Source organism: Oncorhynchus tshawytscha, linkage group LG06 (genome assembly GCF_018296145.1).
Source record: "Oncorhynchus tshawytscha isolate Ot180627B linkage group LG06, Otsh_v2.0, whole genome shotgun sequence".
Classification (NCBI taxonomy): Eukaryota; Metazoa; Chordata; class Actinopteri; order Salmoniformes; family Salmonidae; genus Oncorhynchus; species Oncorhynchus tshawytscha.
The window spans coordinates 26,168,661-26,187,673 of NC_056434.1; the positions used below are offsets into that span (position 1 = coordinate 26,168,661).

At 47.2% G+C, this 19,013-nt stretch overlaps 1 protein-coding gene across 1 annotated transcript in view; it reads left to right on the forward strand.

Annotated features, from left to right (window-relative positions):
* Positions 1-19,013, forward strand: part of LOC112252320 (zinc finger protein 423) — a 163,772-nt gene that overhangs the window by 14,053 nt on the left and 130,706 nt on the right. Inside the window, exons 2-3 of the mRNA XM_024423440.2 lie at positions 8,510-8,572; positions 18,538-18,744. Coding sequence (XP_024279208.1) covers positions 8,510-8,572; positions 18,538-18,744 — 270 coding nt within the window. The remainder of the gene's footprint in view (positions 1-8,509; positions 8,573-18,537; positions 18,745-19,013) is intronic.

A 19,013-nucleotide genomic window follows, 5' to 3' on the forward strand; every position in this document is an offset into this window, starting at 1 on the left:
AGTTGCAATGTCCTCTGTGAGAGAGACAGAGCTGTGGGCCCCGTCAGGATTTGTGTTCTTTCTCTGTGCTATCTAAGCTCTCTGCTGTTTTCCCCCTTTACCCATTTGTGTTTTTTTGGCCAGTGGTGATGGTTTGTGTTTTTAGGGCTGTAGAGCAGTTTCAGTACTGATAAAAGAATTTGGTTAATCAGCTTCTGTCCCTGTCCCATGGCGGTGGCTCGGAGGACAGGCCATTGAAGTTAGAGCTCCGGACGGCTTGGGCTGCAGATTGGCATCATGCTTGGTCAGTGGTGACACAGTGCCCCACAGACCAGAGGGACACTACAGCCAGCCAATGAGAGATCCTCTCTCAGCCCGCCCTTGCGCAGGGGAGCACCCTGGGAATTGGCATCCCTGCCATTGTGCCCATTTGATGGGGGTTTGGGGAACAAGGAGAAGGTAGGGCTGACAATGTGGCCCTGCATGCATTCTGGTGAAGCTGTCATACTGTGTTCAACCATGTTGGATCTTGCCTAGCCATCTTGTCTCAAGAGGACCATAATGGAAATAAGTCCCATACTTTATTGTGTTATCCGCCATGATTTTACTCGTGTACATGTATGGCTTTTTCAACTTGTACGCATGCTAGCTAAAACAAATGGTTGAATAATAAACTAAGCCAAAGGCTGCTGCATACATTTACATTTTAGTCATTCAGCAGACAGTCTTATACAGTAGTATGTACATCTTCATATTGTTCCCCCGTGGGAATCGAACCCACAACCCTGGCGTTTCAAGTGCATGCTCTACCAACTGAGATACACAGAACCACATACAGCCATGGGCTGCCCTCTACTCTCCCATCACTTTGATTAATGACATTAGCTCTGTAAATATTAGTTTTGAATGGCATGTTTTCTCAGTTATGACTTCGTCATTGTTGTCTTTCTGTTAGTGGTGAGTTGGTTTAGTCTTTCCCTGTGGAAATCGCAACGTGCCAGTGGCTGCTGTCCTTCTAGTCAAGACTACAATGATGTTCAGCTCTCTTCACTGGCAGAGGAATCCTCTTTTATTCCAGTTGTGTGTGTTTGTGTGTCTCCGCACGATGCAGTGAGCCGCAAGAGTGAACACAGTCTAGCACCAAGCCCTAATCCCCAACTGTGTATGTATGTTACAGGATGAGAGAGGGTGAGACAGGCAGAGTGAATAAGTGTTTCATGAGTGAATGTGTAGGAGAATGGGAGAGCATTTGTGTGTGTGTGTGTGTTCAGTTAAGCAGCACTGTGTGTGTGTGTGTGTCAGATCAGGTGAGCAGGGCTGTGTGTGTGTGTGTGTGTGTGTGTGTGTGTGTGTGTGTGTGTGTGTGTGTGTGTGTGTGTGTGTGTGTGTATGTGTGTGTGTGTCAGGTCAGGTCAGTTGAGCAGGGCTGTGTGTGTGTGTCAGATCAGGTGAGCAGGGCTGTCTGTGTGTGTGTGTGTGTGTCAGATTAGGTGAGCAGAGCTGTGTGTGTGTGTGTGTGTGTATATGTATGTGTGTGTGTGTGTTTCAGATAAGGTGAGCAGGGCTGTGTGTGTCAGATCAGGTGGGCAGGGCTGTGTGTGTGTGTGTGTGTGTGTGTGTGTGTGTGTGTGTGTGTGTGTGTGTGTGTGTGTGTGTGTGTGTGTGTGTGTCAGATCAGGTGAGCAGGGCTGTGTGTGTGAGCAGATGTGTACAGTCAGTAGCATTGCTTGCTCCCTAGGGAAGTTTGGTCCATCAGATGCAGACTGCACTGTGCATGTCCACATCATTCTCCCAGCTATTAAAATCCATTAAGCCATGCAGAACAAGCCAGGCTTTTATCTTTTATTAATTATCTTGAAACCCAAGCCCTGCCGTCTTTCCCTCTGCCATGTCTATGGAAAAACTATATCTATAGCTCAGTGCCGGGGGTGAGGACCAGTCATACAGGACCATTATGTTTGAGAAGACACAAGTGCACCATTAGTAAAAAAGGACAGTAATCAGCCACACGAAATAGTCAGGCAGCCCTTAGATGTTAGTGTTCTGTCTGTCTTGGGTTTGTTCAGCTTGCATTCTACCAGTCTGACCTGGTATGTGAGTTGAAGTGAAGTGAACACCCAAATGCTTTTAAAAGAGAACAGAGAGAACTTTCATGTTTCTGTCTTATGAGGATGAGGAGGGAGGCACTCTCTTTTTCTCTCTGTCTGTTTTACACATTTATAGTGATGGAGCTCCACCTTTTGTGTGGAGATGAAACCGCCATCATTCAGGTACAATGGGATGGGGATTACACATGGTGTGTGTGTGTGTGTGTGTGTGTGTGTGTGTGTGTGTGTGTGTGTGTGTGTGTGTGTGTGTGTGTGTGTGTGTGTGTGTGTGTGTGTGTGTGTGTGTGTGTGTGTAGCTCTGTGGACAAGAGGCCTGATTGTGTGTGAACTGCGCCATAGCTGCTTGTTGCGATGCTGTGTAGTGTGGTGGGTACGTGCTGTGGTAAGGTGGTGCAGGGCCTGGGTGGTGGGCCTGTGAATCCAGTGAGCGTCCATGTTAATGAAGGGATCTGACGGAGGCTCTAGCAGGGCTCTGCTCTGGGCCACAACAAACTCCTGCTTCCTGTCGGGTAGGCTCCCAAGGTGTTGCGCGCAGTTTTGTTCTAAAAGAACCACGCATACACATACTCTGGTACACACATACGCACACAGGCCTGTATACTCACACACACTATCGGATGCATTGACATTCATACACTCACACATGCTCTGTACAACACACACACATCTGCAAATGGGGGGGCTGCTAATGGCTTCCAGTGGGAGAGGGGGAGAGCAGGATTTGATCCCTTAAGTGTAAAAGACAATCAGACAGAATGGCCGGGGGCCAGCAGCAGGGCTGTGCGGCCCTCCTCTCCTGGCCAGGGGAGCAACTCCACACACATTAGGTATTCTGTGTCTACCTCTCCTGCAGACGGCTGCAGTGAAGCTGGGCCCAGGTGAGACCACTTGCTCTCTCTCCCCCTCTACCACTCTCTCTCCAGTGCTCTCTTTCTCTCCATCAATCTCTCTCTCTGCTGCGCTCTCTCTCTGGTTCGGTCTGCAGCGCTCTCTCATATAGCTCACACACTTACTGTTAGATTGTTCATTATCCGATCTGCATAATATAGCAGCCATTTATCTCTCTCCAGCCTGTCTTTCTGTCTGTGTCTAACACTATAGCACCGTACTCTGCAGTGTGCTAACAGAAGGACAAGGCTCTAGACTGAGGCTGCCTTACCTGCAGTCTCTTTGTTAATGAAAGGCCCTCCCCTGGGTAGACAGGAGCACAGTTGTGTGTGTGTTTGGGGTCTTATGAACAGGCTGTGGTAGGTTCTTTGTCTGATAGGGGGGTCTGGGTGTGTGCCCTGAGGTCCCTTGCACCCTGTTTGCTTTGTGTGGAGGTGCCATTCCTTGGAAAAATAGAAGCTCTCATTTAGAAAAAGCACCCCATGGGTACATGATCTTGTCGTGTAAATTCACGCTTGCTGTTTGTGATGTCGTCGAGAGTGACTCATTTGATCTTTACCCTCGCGCTATTCGCTGCGATGCTGATTTCTGTGTTGCCGACAGCAACGCTGCCATAGCTACATAATGTTGCAGCTTAACACTGCTTAACAGGGCCCAGAAATGCAAATAGCAGCACGTGCTCCAAGCACCACAGCAGCAATTAACAGAAGAGGAATTTCAATAATATAGAAATAAATTGTATCAAGGATTGGGTTTGTGTGTTTGTGTGTGCCCCATGGGGGATCTGTGTTTTTTCCCTCCCTCCTCTTAAATAAAAGTTTAACGAGAGCAGGAGGGAGGTGCCAGGAGGTGCCTGCCCCTGTAATGTTGCTAAACACAATGTGCTCTCTTTGGGAGCTAGGAGCTCGTTAACCCATCTATACCTGCCTCATATACTCAGCTCAACATTCAACATACAGGTGTTTCGAGAGGGGAGGGGACTGTTGAAGTGGAACAGTCTAGAGGAACCTGGTAGGAAGTTCTCATCAGCCTATACCAATACTGGGTACACCCAATCTAGAACTTAGGTTATGGTTTGTGGAAATGGTCTCAGTTGGTGAAAGAGGGGCTAAACCACACCTCAGTGGTGAGTTTCTGGTTGTTGAGTTATAGGTATCAGTTTCCCATTTCTCTCACAGCCTCGATGTGTGTTTTGGCAAAGGCTGGTCAGTGTGCGTAGGAAACCGAGGGTATCCAAGGTAACCAATTGAAACATGCTGGAGTCATTAAACCACCCGTTCCTCTCACAGGGCTGTTTTACTGTAGGTTAATGATGTCACAGAGCTTCTGAGGGAATTTAAAATCGGGGGAGGGACCTACTGTATAAAGTAGTCTGTATATACTTCCCCTGCCTTACATTCTCTCTCTGCCTCTGTCTAGCAGTCTCCCTCTCCACTACTCTCCCACTCTCCCTACCTGCCGCTGGCTTCAGGGTTCACATGAACAGTGCTCGGTACTAGTGATGCACCGATATGACATTTTTGGCCGATACCGATATCCAATACTTTCCTTGCCAAAAAAACGATACCGATAACCGATATGAAGCATTTTAGTGGCCTTTTAAGCATTCTAGGACAGTTAAATAGTTAACACACACACATGGATGCAGCACTCTAAGGCACTGCATCTCTGTGCAAGAGGCATCACTACAGTCCCTGGTTTGAATCCAGGCTGTATCACATCCGGCTGTGATTGGGAGTCCCATAGGGCGGCGCACAACGTTATATTTACGTAAACTCTTCACAGTTGTGTTCTGTCGGTGTCACCGAGTAGACTAATACCTTGTTTAACCTTCAACCTTCTTTAACATTATCTAGTCTAAAAATGTCATGATTCCACTAATTGTAACCTTTTGCATCACTTTCAAAGAGGTACTTTTATTTTGAAGGCAAACCTTCAAATTCCACTATTGTGCCTAATCCTTATTGTGGCTATTTTCACAACACATAAGCTGGTACATTGAGCCTCACTAGCCAGATGAAGCTAGCTGGCTGCTTATAATGCTAGCTTTGGGCAACAGGGTTAAGTTGCTGACTAGCTATTTATTTTCATAAACTGAAGTTCAATTTCAATAGGCGAACAACAAGTGTCTATCTAGCTAATACTTACTCACAAGGATTCCTAAATCTTTGCTAAGAATAATGAAAATTACTGTAGTTTCTACTGGTCATTGTTTTCAGGCTGGTTATATTGGTGCTAGCTAGGTACCAAGCTAAAGCTAGCTACCCCAGAAGTTGTGGTCGAACAAATGATGCTTTATTACCAACGTGGTATTGTAAAGACATCGTTTCGTGGCCGGTGTTTGCAGACTTTTCTTGTACAGCTTTGACCATGCTACTGATAGTAGTGGTGGTGCTTAGCTTGCATGTGCAAATTCAGAACACACAACATTCTATAATAGAACTGTGTTATTTGACGTGTCAAATGACAAGCTTATCTAACGCGTGTTAGCAGTGACGCAGTTACGCCGTTACTGTGTAACTCCGGTAGGGCAACATAAATAGCGCACTTGGTAGTGTGTACTGGTGCTCGACCAGTCGGCAAAAGCCAACATCACCCATGACATAGAACGGTTGGTTGTCAAGGGCAATTAATTGTATTATCTTGACGTTAATGAATTTCGCCTTAGTTGTCTCTCTGAAATGTTCTTACTCTTTCAAATGACTGCTCAACTTGTTGACTGCTCAACAAGCACATGTAGCTCTAAATCTTACGTGGCTTCATTACGTCATACGTTGTATAGGTATGCACGTCAGCTTTGACATTGGTTTTGCATCGTCCGATTCCGATATGTTCACCGATATATCGTGCAGCCCTACTCGGTACACATGGGACAAAGGCAGGAGGAGGAAATCTGGAAATAAATATATCCGCTCTGCTAATGAAGACGAGCATTTCCCCACAGTTAAATCACAAATATGCTTTTATTAGAATGGTGTCTTTTAATAGAATGGAATCTCTTTCTAATGACCGTTTTCTTTATCTTCCCCCTGCTTTTTCTGTCTGTTTCTCTTGCTTTGTTTGGCTGCCTGGTAATCGTGGTGTGAGGTCTGTCTCTATCCTCCACCGACTCCTTTCAGAATGTGTTCCTAGGAGTGTGGGGTTCGTCTCACCCAGGACCCATCACTCCGGGAAACGTCTGTATCCCATCCTGTGGTCCACATCTTTAGGGCCAAGACCCAGAACTGCCCTTACCCCGCACCCCTCCCTACCACTCCCTTACCCTGCCTCTCCATAGCAACAATACTCAGTGTATGGCTGTTTGGTTGTATGATATCTTGTGTATGGCTGTTTGGTTGTATGATATCTTGTGTCAGGCTGTTTGGTTGTATGATATCTTGTGTATGGCTGTTTGGTTGTATGATATCTTGTGTATGGCTGTTTGGTTGTATGATATCTTGTGTCTGGCTGTTTGGTTGTATGATATCTTGTGTATGGCTGTTTGGTTGTATGATATCTTGTGTATGGCTGTTTGGTTGTATGATAGCTTGTGTATGGCTGTTTGGTTGTATGATATCTTGTGTATGGCTGTTTGGTTGTATGATATCTTGTGTATGGCTGTTTGGTTGTATGATATCTTGTGTATGGCTGTTTGGTTGTATGATATCTTGTGTCTGGCTGTTTGGTTGTATGATATCTTGTGTATGGCTGTTTGGTTGTATGATATCTTGTGTATGGCTGTTTGGTTGTATGATATCTTGTGTATGGCTATTTGTTTGTATGACAAGCTTGTAAAAATATCTTGGCTATTGAGTAGACTGATACCCCATTTAGTGTGAGTATCTGCATTTCCTCTGAACTCCACCCAATGACTGATTTATGCAATCTCAGTAAGGTAAAAACAAAAATATGGCAACATTTAGTGAGAAATAATTCCAAGAAAGCCCAGGCCGATCAATACATGTCTGTGTTTTCTCCACAATCTAATTGAGGTTTTAAAGTGGTTAAGGATCCTGTCCGGTTCCCATCAGAGATGGATAGTTTTGCTGTATTCCTCCCAGTACACTGTAGCTCTGAGTGGGAGGCTGGGGTCTGGTAGTGCTCCGAGCTTCACTTGTTTTAGCTTGGGAGCTGTGTGGAGAGTTGTGTGCGTGTACGGGGTTGTTGTGTGCTGTTGCCTGCAGGTTAACTTAGCACAGTAGTACTGGGTAGTTGTGTTTCTATAAAGCACCATCCCACCTTCTCTCCTCTACCCTGCTCTGCTCTCCTCTCTGCCTGACTACACTCCACTATTTCCCCTCTAATGAAGCGCTAAATGGAAGATGAGTGGAGCCCTGATTGGGTGTAATTTAGCGGTTTTCTTCCTGCACTGGGAAAGCAGTGTCTTCAGGAATGAACAATTCCACTGCAGGCTAGACCTATTTAAAGAAGACCTCAGGTCAACTTTCTCTAGACTTCTACAGTCGTTGGTATTGGAAGGCTTGACAAATTATATACTTTCTGAAAACACCTCAAGCTCAGTAACAGTCCTCTAGGAGGATCTAAGAGCAGTGTGGGCCCATACCACAGTCCTAATGGGACCATGATCCTGATCCAGCCCATAGTTTCCCACAAACATGCCTGAAGAGTTATCTCTCCTCAGAAACACCCAGACAGGTAACTCACTAACCTAGGATGGAAAAATAGAAATATGGCCTCTGAGTCTCCTGTACTATGGGAATACTCCATTAATGGTGAAAAGGTACTACTGAAAGACACTGTCGAGAGAGTGAGCTGCCAAATGGCAGTGCTTCATCTTGAACAGAGTCCTGCCTACCTCAGGGAAGAGAATGAGAAATAGAGAGGATGGGAGCGATGGAGAGAGATGTTATGGAGCAGAGTTGACCCCGGTCTTCCCGGGGTTTGGAAGCCTGCTGGGTTTTAGCTCTAGGCCATCAGCAACAAGGTCAGTCCTCTCTGAATTTGGAGTCTGGACTGGGCCTTCTGGCCTACACACTGGTCCCAGCACTGGATCTCTGGATCGCACTCATGAAATGAACATGGGATGGTTGTAGAAAGGAAAACTGAGACTGTTGCCCTTGGCTTTGTAGGGGAGTATGAAATACAGTGTTAACTGGTCTGGTGAGGAGGTGAGGAGTCCACTCTGACCACCTCTGAGGAGGAGGGAGGGAGGAAGTCCTCATTGTGTCCTGACTACTGTCATTTCCTGTTTGTGTGCCAGCGGAGCTTCCTTCCTCTGCAGTGCCCAGGAAAACCTTCATCACATGTCCCTGTTCTGATCTGGTTGTTGTTGTTACATACAGTGTATTTCACTTCTGAAATTAGTACACAAAAACAAACACAAAAACAAAACACAGAGAGCGCATTTACAGGCACACAGTCACAGTCACAATCACCGAGCTAATGATTGATTTGAACACTTACTTTGATGTCTACCTTTGTGTTTTTAAGGCATGGTCATATGTGGAGTCAGATAAACCAAATAACCAAAGGATTTAATCCGACAGATACTGTATGTATTTCTAAGCATCCTCTCTCTCTCTCTCTCTCTCTAGCGGTGGAAGAAGGCGAGTCGTCAGAGTTTGCAGGGAACTGGGATTCATCGTCCGCCCAAACAGGTATCATCTTTGTTATTGGAAGTGTGCAGCCAGGCAGGCAGGTCCGCCACCTGGATTAGATTCTATACTGTATGTCACATTCCAACTCTCCCACCATACAACCCACTGAATAGGAATCTATAATATCAATTCCACATGGCCCATAATGTTCTGCTGGGAGGGGCGCAGGGAGAGGGGAATGAAAGAGGGAGGTATGGAGCGAGAGCTTTTCACAAGACTCAGGAGGCTGATGTCCAGACCTGGCAGGCAGGGCTCTGGCGCTCCACTGGTCTCACATCCTGTTTGAGGTTTTGGTGGTAAAGTAGTTGCACTGAATCAACGTCCCTGTCCTCCCTCCCAGCCTGCTCTCTCCAGCTATTCACATAGGGCCTACAGCACAGCAGTAAGATGGGTTCATGATGGGCCCAAATAGCCTCATGGTGAATGCAATCAAGATCATTTTGTTCAAATTAATTTAAGGGTTCCTTTGGTTAAATCATGGCGCCCACTTCAATGGTTTGACATGCAGTGCAGGTCCACCGTAGCACCCTACATGGAGTCATTGGTATGGCTGTATCAGGGCCTACCTGGAGATAATGCCACAGACAAATGGTTCCATTTTACAGAACACTGTATGAGGATGGTGGCTGCTTTTGGTGATGGTGACATGTTGGCCATACTCTAGTCTGAATCAGCCTGCAGTGTAACATTATGGAGGGGAATAGTACTTGTCTTATTGTAGATGTTCTATATCTAAACGGTGCTCTCTCTCTCTCTCTCTCTCTCTCTGCCCTCCCTCACTCTGTCAGTTCTTCTGGGAGGGGAAATGGAAAGTGAGGCCCTGGGGTGTGATGACGTGCCCCCCCAGACCCCAGCCCTTTGTTAACCCCCCTCGGGGGGCAGGGGTTGTTGCTGCTGCGGGGGTGCTGACTGAGGTCCTGGGTGGCTGGAAAGTGCTGTGTGTGTGAGATACAGCAGGAAGCGGAGTCCCAGTGCTCTCACTCTAGCTCTGCTCTCTTCCTCCCTGCTATTTCTCTTCACCTCTTCCCCACACACACGTTATCTATCTATCTATCTATCTATCTATCTATCTATCTATCTATCTATCTATCTATCTATCTATCTATCTATCTATCTATCTATCTATCTATCTATCTATCTATCTATCTATCTATCTATCTATCTATCTATCTATCTATCTATCTATCTATCTATCTATCTATCTATCTATCTATCTATCTATCTATCTATCTATCTATCTATCTATCTATCTATCTATCTGTCTGTCTGTCTGTCTGTCTGTCTGTCTGTCTGTCTGTCTGTCTGTCTGTCTGTCTGTCTGTCTGTCTGTCTGTCTGTCTGTCTGTCTGTCTGTCTGTCTGTCTGTCTGTCTGTCTGTCTGTCTGTCTGTCTGTCTGTCTGTCTGTCTGTCTGTCTGTCTGTCTGTCTGTCTGTCTGTCTGTCTGTCTGTCTGTCTGTCTGTCTGTCTGTCTGTCTGTCTGTCTGTCTGTCTGTCTGTCTGTCTGTCTGTCTGTCTGTCTGTCTGTCTGTCTGTCTGTCCTCCCTCTCTCCTATTTCAATTCAAATGAAGGGCTTTATTGGCATGGGAAACACATGTTTACATTGCCAAAGCAAGTGAAATAGATAATAAACAAAAGTAAAATAAATCCCAAAAATTCACAGTAAAAATTACACTCACATTTGTTAAAAAATAATAGACATTTCAATTTCCTTTTTCTCTCGTTCCCTCTCTTTTCTCTATCACTTCTCTCCTGTGTGTGTTTGTGCTCCTGTGTTCAGGCTCAGGGGGGCTGCTCGCCATTTCTTATTTAAAAAGATAAAACATCTTCCTTCCCTTTATTCCCTAGGAGATGATGTCGACAAGGACACCGGCAGGCTTTTCTTGGTATTAAATTCAAATCTTTTCCCCCTTCTCTGGAAAATGTGTGTTAAGTTTGGAAAGAGCAGCAGGGGGAGGTTGGGGGGGAGACCCAGGGAAGAGCCAAACAGCCCCACCCCCCCCTGCCTGCGTACCCCTAAGGACATCCAAAGGTCCCTTTGGTCTGTCCCACAGGGGTATTGGCCGGAGGTGCCTGCCCCCCCTCCACATCCATCCCTCCACCCCAGCCTCCCTCAGAGAGAAAAACAACCCGTCCCTCTCTGGCCCAGAGGGGAGAAAATGCAGAAAACGAGCCAGGACTGACACTGGAGGGAGGGAGGGGGTGGAGAGGAAAGCAGGGAGAGGATGAGTGAGATGGAGTGAGAGAGAGGGAGGGGGGAAAGGGGGACAGAGGGTGAGTTTTTGGAGAGGGTTACAGACGTTTGTCATTTCTGTGGGTTGAGGAGAGGGAGGAGAAGGAGGAGGGGCCGTTAGTGGTGATGTTTTTAATAAGTGCCACCGGAGCTGTGAAGTTCAGCCTTGTTTTGCAGGCTTCCTGTTGGAAAGCCAGTCCTGCCTCGCTGTGTGTGCTTAGATTTCACACACACACACACACACACACACACACACACACACACACACACACACACACACACACACACACACACACACACACACACACACACACACACACACACACACACACACACACACACACAGATAGGAAACACCACGGTTACGCACATTCTACTGGCTGTCTTCTAGGCTGAATTTAGTGAGGCAAAGGTTTCTCTCTGACCTCCCCTTACATACACAATCAAACAAACACACTGCACTCTGTCCATGTGGACTGTGATTCAGGGTGGAAAAAGACATCTCATATCCCTGAGCATAGGGCCGATAAGGGGCTGTAATGGAGCTGAATTAGATTTTTTCTCCTTTAGCCTTTGGCTGGGTGTTGCATCAGCGACACCAATGAGAAGGGCTGTTTTTCCAGCCATCACACCACAGAGTTTCTAAACCCAGCGGCGCAACATCGTGAGACTTCTGGGAACGCTTGCAAAACAGACCAGGCTGGGGTTTGGGAAGTCATTGAGAGAAGTGAAAAGTTCTTCCTTACATTTTCAAGAAATCTAAAGGCACAACCTAGATTCGTAGTTAAACGTTATTACGCCAACCTCGTCAAAAGCATATTTATCTCGAAGGAAGGCCTTTGATTTGGCCGGCCGGCACAGGCGCAGTTCAGCGCAAGACCCGATGACGGGTTTCTGCGCATGAGCTCAGCTAGCCAACGTTGCCATGACATCGCCTACAAGTGTGATCAGGGATTTTCTATTGGAGAAGCAGTTTCTGCCTATATTCATACTGTACTGTCTTTTGATTACACCATTGGGCTGTGGGTGTTGTAAACTCACTATTGAACCTCCACAGTATGGTGTCACCGCTATAGGAACAGTATGGTGTCACCGCTACAGGAACAGTATGGTGTCATCGCTACAGGAACAGTATGGTGTCATCACTATAGGAACAGTATGGTGTCATCACTATAGGAACAGTATGGTGTCATCGCTATAGGAACAGTATGGTGTCATCGCTATAGGAACAGTATGGTGTCATCACTATAGGAACAGTATGGTGTCACCGCTATAGGAACAGTATGGTGTCACCGCTACAGGAACAGTATGGTGTCATCGCTACAGGAACAGTATGGTGTCATCACTATAGGAACAGTATGGTGTCATCACTATAGGAACAGTATGGTGTCATCGCTATAGGAACAGTATGGTGTCATCGCTATAGGAACAGTATGGTGTCATCACTAGAGGAACAGTATGGTGTCACCACTATAGGAACAGTATGGTGTCACCGCTACAGGAACAGTATGGTGTCACCACTATAGGAACAGTATGGTGTCACCACTATAAGAACAGTATGGTGTCATCGCTATAGGAACAGTATGGTGTCATCACTATAGGAACAGTATGGTGTCACCACTATAGGAACAGTATGGTGTCACCGCTATAGGAACAGTATGGTGTCACCACTATAGGAACAGTATGGTGTCACCACTATAGGAACAGTATGGTGTCACCACTATAGGAACAGTATGGTGTCACCACTATAGGAACAGTATGGTGTCACCACTATAAGAACAGTATGGTGTCACCACTATAGGAACAGTATGGTGTCACCACTATCGGAACAGTATGGTGTCACCACTATAGGAACAGTATGGTGTCACCGCTATAGGAACAGTATGGTGTCACCGCTATAGGAACAGTATGGTGTCATCGCTATAGGAACAGTATGGTGTCACCACTATAGGAACACTATGGTGTCATCGCAATAGGAAAAGTATGATGTAAGGCAACGACAGGAAAACAGTTTTAATGTTTGAAGTGGAGATACGTGCTAGCGTGTGTGTGTGTGTTCGTGTGCGAAGCCACAGGCTGGAACAGGTGATGGCATTGGTGAGCAGCTGTCAGGCTGTTTGTGTGATTTAATTTGCTCTCTTCCTTCCATGACGCCTGTTGGTTTTCATCATCCTCTCTGGGTGAAGGCGATGGTGTTGGGTGCTGTGCTCCCCTGCCTCCCTGCCTCTCTGGGGGGGTGGGGGTTTGGGTAGAAACACAATCTGAGCCTGGTACACAGCCTCTGCTGGCTCCCTGGGGGCACCCTTATTGTGAAAACACAGTTGCCAGAGGACAGTGTAGCTGTGGAGAGAGGCCTGCTTTAAATAGGTCCCCCTGTTTACTGGTAGAAGGAGAGGGCTCCCCAGAGAGATAGAGGCAATGCGGCCGCATCCAGATGCACCTGCTCAGTGACCTTTTGTTAGTACCGATACTGTATGCACCTGACAGTGGACGTGAAGCCTATTGGCCAGTTCAGGAGGTTTACAGATCCATACATTGTTCAAATGAACTTTTCTCACGCTGTAAACCCAGTAAATCTTCCACAGTGATTAGAGGTTGCTTTTTAAAGTGCACAAGGTGTTACGTGTTTTCCTTTACAGTGAGAGTCACTTGCCTTGGGCACACTGAATGTCCCTAACAAAAACATGTTGTTTTCACTCAGGAAATAGTCCTGGCATTCTTTTTGAAAGAATTTACCAGGCAGAGTGAATACAATGGTATGCACCTCAAACTTAATTCAGAATATCCCATAATATCTATCTGCTGTTGCCATCTATCTGCTGTAGCCTTCCTGACTCATGCTCTCAGTAAAGTGGTGCATTCCTTCTGAATCTCCTCTCAAACATACTCCAGCTAGAGCTATTTGCAGCCAATCCATGTTATACTTCACTTGGCTGCCTCGGGTTTCGTTTGAAGGTGTGTGTGTATAAGTGTGTGTGCTGTAGAGAGTTGAAAGGCAGCCTTGTACTCTAGTTGTTTTTTATAAAAACACTGGACTGGTGGAACTTGGAGCTCGTATTTTTCCAGCTCCCAGGCTGCAGGCTGGGCAGGGATGGCAGTGTGGTGGCGTTCCGGCCATGTTTGGCTGACCCAGGGCCAGGTGTCCTGCAGATTTACGCCTCTCTCAGCGCGATCGTGTCCCAAACAGGCCTCTGTCTTGGCTCACAGCAACGCTCCAACATCTAGATCTGACTCAGGAGGGGGTTCTGTGCTAAAACTGCTAGGCCCATACAGTTTCTCGCTCGCTCTGGGTCACTGAGGACTCCATTAAAGTGACTGTGTATTCCCCTTCCGTTTGCCTGTGTTCTCCCTCTGTGTATTACTGTACTTCTGTTGCGTGCCCACAGTACTGTGTGAGTAATAGGATACTGCCTCCAGAGGTCAGGGCAGAGCAGAAGGCTGGGGCTGGATCTAGCCAGGGGGATCGTAACAAGTTTCACTTTAAATGTCAAAATTCAAAAGGCACTGTTGGTTTTGGTTCTGAGCAGGTTGAGTGGAGGGGAGGGAGCATCTATGAAAAATTCCCAACCATTTGACTGATATTTTAGTTGGTATTTTTTCCAAAGTAGTGAGAATAGATTGCTTTACGTGCCCACTAATTCACCCTCCTCATTGTAACTCTAGGATGGTGATAGCTGGACTCTGATGGTGGAGTGAAAGAGATGGGGAGAGAAAATGAAGAAGACTGAAAGACACTCTTGGTCATTGCCGTTGCCTTTGTCTTGTGGTGTCTCCCCCGTCGCATGCCTGGCGGTGTCCATTAAGCCCACATCGCTCAGCACCTAATTATTTCCCAGATCTCATGTTGGAGCTTTGCACCGTTAAAACAGGGGGACAAAAAACATATCAACCTAACGAGCGATAATTAGCGGGTCCCAGCAAGGCGGGGCCTCTCCTCGGCAACACCACTGCTCTGTGGATTCTGTTAATTCACTTGTCTTCATCTAATTACCCCACACAAACATGTCTGTTAGAGGGAGGGAGAGAGAGAGATGGGCATTATCTGCAAGCATTAGACACCATCCTCCCTCTCATAAACACACACACACACACACACACACACACACACACACACACACACACAGATTTTTTCGCAAGTGTGTATTTGTGGATGTGTGTGTTTGGGTGCACGCTTTGTGAGTATCTTAATGTGTTTATAATAATACAATAATTTTGTGGGTGCTTATATTTGTCCTATTTCACACGTAGTGTGGGGGTCACAGCCTGCGTCTGCCATTATCAACGGCTACCCTGGAACAAGTGCCGTGCTCAAGGGCACATTGGCAGATTTTTCACATTGTCAGCTCTGGGATTCAAACTAGAAACCGTTTGGTTACTGGCCCAACACCTCTACCTGCCGTGTGTGTGTGTGTGTGTTTTTATCTGACTGTGCTTGTGAGTGTGTGATAGTATGTGTTTTTGTGAGAGAGTGTACGTTTGTGTCTGTTTTGGTCGCCCTCTTGGCGTGGGGACAGTCTGTGACTCAGAGATAATGGCACTCTGCAGAGTGGGGGACCGGAGCTCCAGCTGGCACAGGGAGACGTGACGTGTGCTGCTGGGACTGTTGCTGCCCGCCACACAGATCCTGCCAGTGTCCCTAGCGCTCCCCCAACGCCCCCCCGCCCCCCCACCCCCACCTCTGGGAGCCCCAGGCCCTCATTAAGTGTTCCTACTCTGGACGGGAGACTGGGGAGGGGGTGCAGCTAGGAGTGGACTATAAATTAGTGATAAAACTAACTTAAATGCAAGCAAAAGTAGAGAGCGAGGAATAGAGTGAGGAATTGAGAGAGGAGTATTGAAGAAGGTAATGGGGTCAGTTGAAACTGTCTTCAGGAGACCACCAATGAGTTATCAGGTAGGTGTTTTTGTTGTTTTGAACCATGTTTGGTTCCAGATAGAACCCTTTTGGGTTCCATGAAGAACCCTCTCTGGAAAGGGTTTCTACATGGAACCCAAAAAGGTTCTACCTTGAACCAAAACGGTTCTACATGGAACCAGAAATGGTTCTTCAAAGGGCTATGCTATGGGGATAACCGAAGAACCCTTTTAGGTTCTAGATAGCACCTTTTTTTCTAAGAGTGTTATTGACCTCACACATGCATGCAATTTTTGTTTGCTACATGACATCTAGGAACACTGCTGTTTATTAGTGGCAGAGGAAAACTGAACCTTAGCAGTGCTGTCGTTGCATAAAATATTGACAGCTGTGCATATTTGGCTCTCCAACCTATCAGACAGGTAGGAAGAAAGTAGGCTTTCTGGGTGAGAAATATGGGCTCTAAGAATATACCTGGGGGCATAAAGAGGCCTTGTTCTTCTGAATGGCCATTTAGAAATCATTAATTCCCTTGGACACCACTTCCAACGTAAGCCCTCATTTCATTTCGGTTTCCTCCCCTCAAATTGAATTATGTTTGAAAACACTCTCAAACGACTCTGCAGAGCCTTATTAGTAATGACCTCAGCACACATTATGGCACATCTAGTTCTTTGTGTGTACGTGTGTGGCTGTAAGCATGTGCATGCTGACTGTGGTTGGGTGATTTTGTAGTGTATTTTTTGTCTTTGCCTCTGAGGGCAGTGTTGCTGTATGGATGATAACGTTAGACTATAGCTGCTCTGTATATTCATGGTGCCAAAGTTTGTCTTTGCGTCTGTGTCTGTAGTGTAGCTATAAACCCCTCGCCATCCATTGTGACTCATATTCCAGTGGTGTGGTCTAAACTTGGTAGAGAAACCAGCTCTCTTTGTTTACGTCAACTGGTATGTCACCTCTTCTGAAAACGAATCTCCTCCAATCAGGACCATTATCCTGCAGCGACATACACACACATATGTACATATGTACACACACACCACCACCACCACATTCCCCCACCTGCTCCCCCCAGCCTCCCTCTCGTCTTCTCTCCTCCCTCCAGATAAATAGTGTGCTCTGTGTTTATCAGGGCCACTGCTTGAGCTGCAGTGGGTACAGCTGGGGCGCGCGCCACAGCCGTATCAATCTTCCCCAGTAGCAGGCACATCCAGGGAGGCCTAATGACGGAGGCAGCAGCACTGTGTAGCAGGCCTCTAAATGAAGTGTGCGCCGGACCCCCTCCTGAGACCCCCTCCTCCCTCAGAGATTGGAAACACTTACTGGAGGGGAGGGGGGATGCTGCAGAGCGGGGGTGACGGGGGGCTGGGGAGGGCGTGCTGGATGGCATGGGGCGCCCCCCTACACCAAACACCCTCCCAACCGTGCCAGGCACTCTCATCCTCTCCTCTTCCTCCTGCCGAGCCCCATCCATCTCTCTGAGCCCTGTGGAGTAGAGGGAAGGAGAAGGGGCAGAGCAAGGTCCCGTCTGGCTCCTCCCTCGTTGTCATGGTAGCAGGTTGTGCTGGCATGTACTGGAGTTGACAGTAGCCATACCTCTGGCATGAGGGCACCTGGGGGAATGAGGGTTTGTGTGTGTGTGTGTTTGTGTTTTTATTGTTTGATTGTGAATTAATTTGCTTGTGTTTGACTGCTAATATGAAATATTGTTTATTTAAGGCGCATGTCAATGAACGTGCGGATATGTTTATGTCTAGATGTGTAGTCTGTGTGTAAGGCGCCCGTGTCTTTGTAATAGCAGTGTAGACTGTGTCCGTGTAGCATCAGTTAGGGGCTACTCTCCTCCCTGTCCAGACGGTGCTTTCACCACTGGACAGATGGCCGTAACCCTCCCTCCCCCTCCTCTCCCCCCTAAACGCCCATCTATCCCTCCATCCACCCTCCACACCTCTCCCCGAGAGGACGAGTGTGGAATTGGAACACCTCCACCGCCAGTATCTATCTATTTGATCCAGACCAGACCCCCACATCTCTCTCTCTCTCCCCAACACCACCTACCTAACACCTAGGCTGTGCTGTGGGGCTTCAGTGTTGGGCTGCAGTTGGCTGGGGCCAGGCCTAACCCACCCGTGGGTCAGAGCCCATTACTAGAAGCAGAGTGGCAGGCAGAGTGCTGGGCAGTGGGCACTGCCAAATTAGAGCTGATCAGAGCTGTGGAGCGCAGGAATGGCCTCCTCCTACTCTCCTCTGATTGCACAAGTCCACCATGATTAGAGAGGATGTGGAGCCTTAGGGAGCCAGCCAGCAAAACCACACTCACTCCCTCTTTCCCTTTACCTCCCTCTTCTTCTGTACTCACGTTCCCTTCTTTCTCTCAATCCCTCTCTCGCTCTCTTCCCCCCTCCCTCTCCCCATCCCCTTCTCCCTCCCTCCTCAGTCTTCAGTGCAGTCCTTTTGGAACAGACCGTTTAATGTGATAATATGGTGTGAAAATGGAGCCACAATGGTGGAGGAAGGACTGCGGAGCAGATTTTACCACTGGTCCTCCTCAGTCCTCACTGTGTGCCATGAGTGGCAATGTGGGCACATAGGCTGTCATGAGCCTTGTCCCTCCAGAGTCCTAAGTCCTCGTACCTCCTTCAGATGCCACCTCACATATACCCTCTATTAGAAGGTGCACACACAGATAATGTGAGCGAAGACATCTTCAGTATGAGATGAACCTGAAATAATGTTTGTCCGGGTCAATTCCTGGTACAAATTGACTCAATCAAAAACGAATATATTACCTCAGATGGTTCTGCAGTTGATCAGTAGTTCCAGCTGTCTGTGTTCCATGCTGATACTCAGTGTCTCTCTCTCTGCGTTGTTGTCCTAGATGTCCCTGCTGTAGCAGACCGAGAGGCGGAGAGGAAGGAGCGGCGTGCAGCCCTGGAGGATGGCGACCACAGTGTCACCAGCCATGACGATCGCATTGGGGACGATGACCTGGACGATGAGTCCATCTTCACCTGCGATAACTGCCAGCAGGACTTTGAGTGTCTGGCCGAGCTGACTGACCACCGCACCAACCACTGCCCTGCAGGTAAGACATTAAACACACATTGAAATAAATATACCACCCTTCAGGTAAGACATTATACACACATTGAAATAAATATACCACCCTTCAGGTAAGACATTATACACACATTGAAATAAATATACCACCCTTCAGGTAAGACATTATACACACATTGAAATAAATCCACCACCCTTCAGGTAAGACATTATACACACATTGAAATAAATCCACCACCCTGCAGGTAAGACATTATACACACATTGAAATAAATATACCACCCTGCAGGTAAG